The sequence below is a fragment of the Corylus avellana genome, chromosome ca9 (assembly GCF_901000735.1).
Source record: "Corylus avellana chromosome ca9, CavTom2PMs-1.0".
Lineage (NCBI taxonomy): Eukaryota > Viridiplantae > Streptophyta > Magnoliopsida > Fagales > Betulaceae > Corylus > Corylus avellana.
This window is the reverse complement of record NC_081549.1, coordinates 3,257,717-3,263,716: the sequence shown is the minus strand read 5'-3', so window position 1 is coordinate 3,263,716 and position 6,000 is coordinate 3,257,717. Positions and strand designations below refer to the sequence as shown.

Below are 6,000 nucleotides of genomic sequence, written 5' to 3'. Positions count from 1 at the left end.
AAAATACATGTGATAATTAAAATTGCATATGAAAAATCAAACATTCGAAAAACTTTGTCAACCTTGAAAGAAACTAATAATGCAGAAATAATAAAGCAGAATAATAAGAATAAGGACACAGAGGTTTACATAATTCGGGCTGTGATCTAGGTACACAAAATAAAGCCCTAAGGCTAAATTTCAACTGTAATTCAGTGATAGTTTTTAAGTGTGACTCAGTGATATTCTTCAATTGTAAGTTAGTAATCGTTTTCAATTGTGATTATTATTCTTGAACTCCATGATATACTCTACTATGACACACCTCAATTTTTGTTAGACATAATCACGAGCCAATTATGCCATCTGATCCTTAATTACTAGAGCTAAAGCAATGTCGGCATGAATAATAAAAAGTCTCCCTTCAACAATTTGTCAACTACGTGGAACCAATCAAATAATAAGTTATAGTTATGGCCGACAAAATCAAAGCAACGAAGACATCAGAAGTACGAAAATGAAGGGCTCCCCTAGTTTGATATCACAGACAGGAATGGTTTCTGTAAAAAAAATGGCAAAGCCACTTTCATCCACCTTTTAAATATTTGCAGAGCATCGCAATGTTTATGTTTCATCCACTTTCATCTAAGCTTTGTCGATAGCATTCTAGTTCTAACAGAACATCATAAACGATTCTAATAAGAAACATTAGATCTTTTTCAGGCTTCCCAATGTTTATGTTTGAACCTGTTTTTTCGTTTTTCTCTTCTAGCTTACAAAACACCCACAAAGAATGATGAGCCTCTTCAGGGAAACACTGCCAAATAAAATGTCACACAACCACCAAATTAGCATCAAAACACTGACACAGTTATTAGCTATACAATGTTGATGTAACCTTTACAGAGCCAATTAAAAGCCGAAGAGCTCCCAACTGATAAACCAACAATAATCCTTTCCAGTACAAAGGACTTCACCACTATACAATCTTGTTAAAAATGATAAAACAAATTAGAAATCCATTAAAGAAGATCTGGTCATGGAATTCATTGAAATCATAGATAGCTTTACATCTCTATGCCACATATTCAATCTCCTTCATTTCTTGTTACCTGTTGACCTTGACTGATCTGCACGCAGACAAAAATTTAGCTATGAATCATAAAAGATGCAAGAAGCCATCTCAAACTTCAAGTAGGTAGACTACACCATAGAAAACAAACTGGAATTTTAACAGCAGAACCTTTTACTCACAAAGAAGACATAAATAACGATACTGGTTATTTGCCTGTTGCAGGTTTACCTTATTTTACTTCCATTATGTCTATATTAGCTCAATGGACTGACAATCATCAACTGTATGCTTTAATAATTGGAATTCATGAACCATGTTTAAAATAAACATGTTTATGAGGATTGAAGAAACAAGTAGGATGACTTTTTAGATTACACATTATGCATGCTTATGTTACAGGTACAAGTTTGGGAGTTTCTCTCCTACCTTTCGGGGCGCCTTGGCTTTGATTCAAAATGGAGGAAATGGATGTCTGCCTCTATCTTCACAGCCTGATTCTCTCTATTGATTAATGGTAGTTCACATGGTTTTTTTGCTAGTTCCAGGGGCCTCCACAAAGAGAACTCGAGTCACTGCTCTTATTTGTAATTGTCATGGAGTTTCTTAGTAGGATGCTGTCTAGAGTTATGGCTATGGATTATTTATTTGGTTTCAAGGTCAACCTCCAAAACGCAGCCTCTTTAGGAATCACCCATCTTCTTTTTGCGGATGAGACACTTATTACGTGTGATGCATATTGAGATCAGATCCTTAATCTGGAACATATTCTCGTGTTTTGTGGCTATTTCACGTTTGAAGGTCAATCTTCGAAAATCAAAAGAGTAGTTGCAGAGGCTGAGAGGCGACATTCTGATTTGTAACAAATCTTCTTTGCCATTGAAATATTTGGGACTTCTTTTGGGCGCTTCTTTTAAGTCAAAAGTTATTTGGGATGTGGTAGTTGAGAAAACATAAAGAAGATTGGCTAATTGGAAGAAGACCTATTTATCTCGAGGCAGTCGCCTAACCCTTATCAAGAGAACATTATCCAATTTACCAATGTGCTTCTTGTCCCTTTTCCCTTTACCAGCCGGTATAGCTAGAAGATTGAAGCGTCTTCAAAGGGGCTTTCTTTGAGATGGCATAGGTGGTAAGTCTAAGCTTCATTAGCGAACATGAAGACTATTTGCTCCCCAGTTCCTAGAGAAGGGTTGGATGTGAAAACCCTCATGCCATTTAATAGAGCTTTATTGGGTAAATGGCTTTGGAGATTCCTACAAGAAGAGGATTTCCTATGGAGATAGGTGATTCATGAGAAGTATGGGATCCAAAGAGGGGGCTGGCGTTCAGAGGAAACTTGAGAGCCATATGGGGTGGGCCTTTGGAGGAATATTAGGAATGACTGGGAAAATTTCTACAACTTGCTCTCCTCGGAGTTGGGAATGGGTCTCGCATTCGCTTTTGGCATGATGTTTGGTAGGGAGAAGCAGCAAGTACTCATTTCCCGAACTCTATTCTACAGCTCATGACAAAGAAGCCTTACTGTCAGATTACTTGAATGCCTCTGGTACATATATCCATTGGAATCTAAGTTTCTTCAAGGTAGTCCAGCATTCGGAGCTGTAGTCTCTTCTTGTATTCCTCAACCTTTTGTACGCCTTGAAAACCCATTTGGAGGAGATGGATACAATGTTGTGGACCCCTACATGCAATCACGGCTTTGAAGTGACTAGCTACTATAACACTTGATGGTCTGAGGAGTCTTGTTTGTTCCCGTGGAAGAGCATTTGGAAGGTGAACACTGCAACTCACATTGCTTTCTTCATTTGGACGGAAACTTTGGGTAAAATCCTCACAATTGATAATCTTAGGAGGAGGGGTCTTACTCTTGTTAATTGGTGTTGCCTATACAAAAAGAACAAGGAGACCGTAAACCACTTCCTTATCCATTGTGAGTTTACTAGTGAGATCTGGCATTTGGTTCTCAACTTATTCGAAGTTTCATGGGTCATGCCTAGCAATATCCTAGAGTTGCTTCACTATTGGAAGACTCAAGGGCTGGGACACTCCAAAGAGGCCATCTAGAAAGTCATCCCCACATTATTAACGTGGGGCACCCAAAGAGAAAGAAATCGATGCCTATTTGAGGACTACAAGTCTAATGTGCTATGTTTAAAATCCTCCTTTTTGATCTCTATTAGATTGGGCTGTAGCTTATGTTCCTAATTTTTCCTCTTCAAATCTTGTAGATTTGGTTAACTTTGTAGATTTTTGGCACCATAAGGTGGCTGCATCTCTTGTATATTTTGTATGTATGAAGGCTTTTCCTTTTCTCCTAATAAATTATTGTTCATAAATTTTTTTTTTTTTTAAAAAAAAACAGAGAGGCTCAGGATCTATATTTTTGGCACTCACAATCTATTGATACATATAAGAACAAATACAACATTTTTGTGTCTGATTGCCTGGAAAAATATTAAGCTAGCATTGACTATCTTTTTTTCTTCTAGTAGGTAACCCTTAAAAAGAACACAAGATCAAGATTATGATGAAGATGAAGAAGAGGAAGACACTTCACAAATCCAAGTGTTTAATGCAGCACTGAAGTTTATGCATGCCAGATTTGTGAGAGACAAAGATAAGCAAAAATTGAGCACTGTTTCAGATTATCTTTGTAAGGAAAGAAAAACAAGATTCTGTCAAATTTTGTACCATGAAAATAAAATTTCTCCCGCAATGTAATACCCCTCAAAAAGAAAACTGGTGAACTAAATCAAACATGATTTAGGAGCAGCTATCATGACCATCAAAATTGTAACAGCAAATGACTAAGAACTAACGTGCATACAAGACCATATGGGCAGACTAACCCCTTCAAGGAATAAAGAGCAACAGTAGATGAAAGATCATCCAGGCAGAGCTCTCTTTGTCTAGCTATACTGTGACTATGAACCTAATATTTTGAAACTTTCATGCCTTCTTAAATTGACTTTTCTTCTCTTAAATCTAGATTTAGAACTCATGATGAACCAAAAATGATACAACATTACCAGCCACAAAACTTGCAAAGAGAGAAGAAGGGGTGTGTGGAAGGGTAGAGAACAACGAAGACAACAAAAGCTCGAGATGAATGGTCAGAGCACCCGTGGTATTTGCATGACAGAGATGTGGTCTATAATATAGCATATGCATAGAGTTCTACTGAGGTTCGCGTATAATAACCATAAGTGAAACTGGTAAATTGAGAGAATGAGATCTCCAAAATACCACTAACAGGGACCTTGCAGAACTAGAAAGAGGATGAAATAGAACCACAGATTAAATACTTAATGAAGGTTACTGAGCTCCAGAAACCTAACCTCCATTTAAATCTTCCTAAATGATTCTAAAACAAACAGTTTCTCTTCCAATCTGCATGCCCAACTAAATGACTTCTGTAGGAAACAAAACCCCATTCCTTTAGCCGGTATTAAGCCTAAATTTCCCAAGGTCATCTCCCAGACTCCCACACAATTTTACATGGTAAAAATGACCTCTACCTTTATCATGTTATGGCTGAACTGTATAGTTGGAATAGCGATGTAAATGTATAATTGGTTTAATGTTCCCACTATGTTATTGAGGGAGTCACAAAGTTATTGTTTGATCCAAGGAAGATGATATCGTAGGAGTTGCTTACTGAACATGAATATTGCTTTGACGGCTGCTGCAGGAGATGGGGTTCGCTCACATCTTTTATGAATTTTTTTAGAACTTGGTTTATGGGAGGCAATGTAGGAAATTACCCTAAGCAAATTGTGTAACTTGTTTAGTTGCTTTATACTTAAGAGTCACTGGGTCCCAAAGTTAATTGATGTTTAATTGTTGCTAAATGTAATTGCTAGCAAAGGCATTAAATACCAAATTGTACTTTGATTTTAGATCTAGGCTATCTATATCTTATGCTATTTAGGTTTTAGTTTGTGGGATTTTGCTAGTAAATAAAAATTTAGTTTTGCGCATGACCTCCTCCATATCAATTGTGATGATTTCATAAAAATTTGCTTCAATTGTGCTTGTTGAGAATCACCAAAAGTTAGCAACTCTACATAGGCACTCAGCTTCTGCAATTGATGATATTTTGCTTTTAATTTTACTCTTAACAATCTAAAATTATGTCTTCTATGCTCAAAAATAGTCCTTGAGTGCATGCTGTCCTCTTGCTTATATGTTATCTTGGCCTCAAAGATCAGATCAGCTTGCATATTCTTCTTTTTTTCCTTATATTAATGTTTTACATTGTTTATTTCTTTTCATTCCATATTTTCCTGGCTCCTATCATCTTCACTTTGTAACGAAGATACTCTTATTGTCATTTTGTTTGCAGTGTATATATAATTCAAGACCCTAAACTTGAATGTATAGCTCCACTTGGCTACTAAGATATTGTTGGAAAAGTGAAGAAAGTTTCGAAATCTTTTACACGTTTTAATTTTTCTTCTAAAAAACGTGCTCTTGGCAACTGAGCGGAGCCCATATATCAAATCTAAAAGTTCTCAGACAAGAAAGGCAGGTTTGAATTGATTAAGTGTTCATTCTATCACAATTCACCTACCACCTAATGGGATAATAGACATTATCACAATAATCAGCAACCAAGAAAATAATCACACAGACAGAGAGATTTTAATATAACAAAAAAGTTAGCAGGGGTTCCCAGAGACAAACCCAGAGAGATTTGGATTGTTGAATTCGACAACCCAATCAGCCAACGTGGAAAGGGCCGATATCACCCGTTCTGAGAGAGTTGGCAACTTCATCAGCAACAATCAAGCAAGAAGAAACCCACCCAGTCAGAGCCACCCACACCATCTTTGCCATCCACAGGGTCATGGTCCATGGCATTGCCATTGTCTCTGTCTCTCTCTGTTTTTGCTTTCTAATCAAAACCCAGAAAATCGATTTGGGATTCAAAGAGAAATCAGGCT

The 6,000-nt window shown here is 36.9% G+C and overlaps 1 protein-coding gene across 1 annotated transcript in view; it reads left to right on the top strand.

Annotated features, from left to right (window-relative positions):
• LOC132191721 (condensin-1 complex subunit CAP-D2-like) overlaps nucleotides 1–1,549 on the top strand; it is a 3,124-nt gene extending 1,575 nt beyond the window's left edge. The window contains exon 3 of the mRNA XM_059606814.1: nucleotides 1,454–1,549. Coding sequence (XP_059462797.1) covers nucleotides 1,454–1,549 — 96 coding nt within the window. The remainder of the gene's footprint in view (nucleotides 1–1,453) is intronic.
• Nucleotides 1,550–6,000: the final 4,451 nt, after the last annotated feature.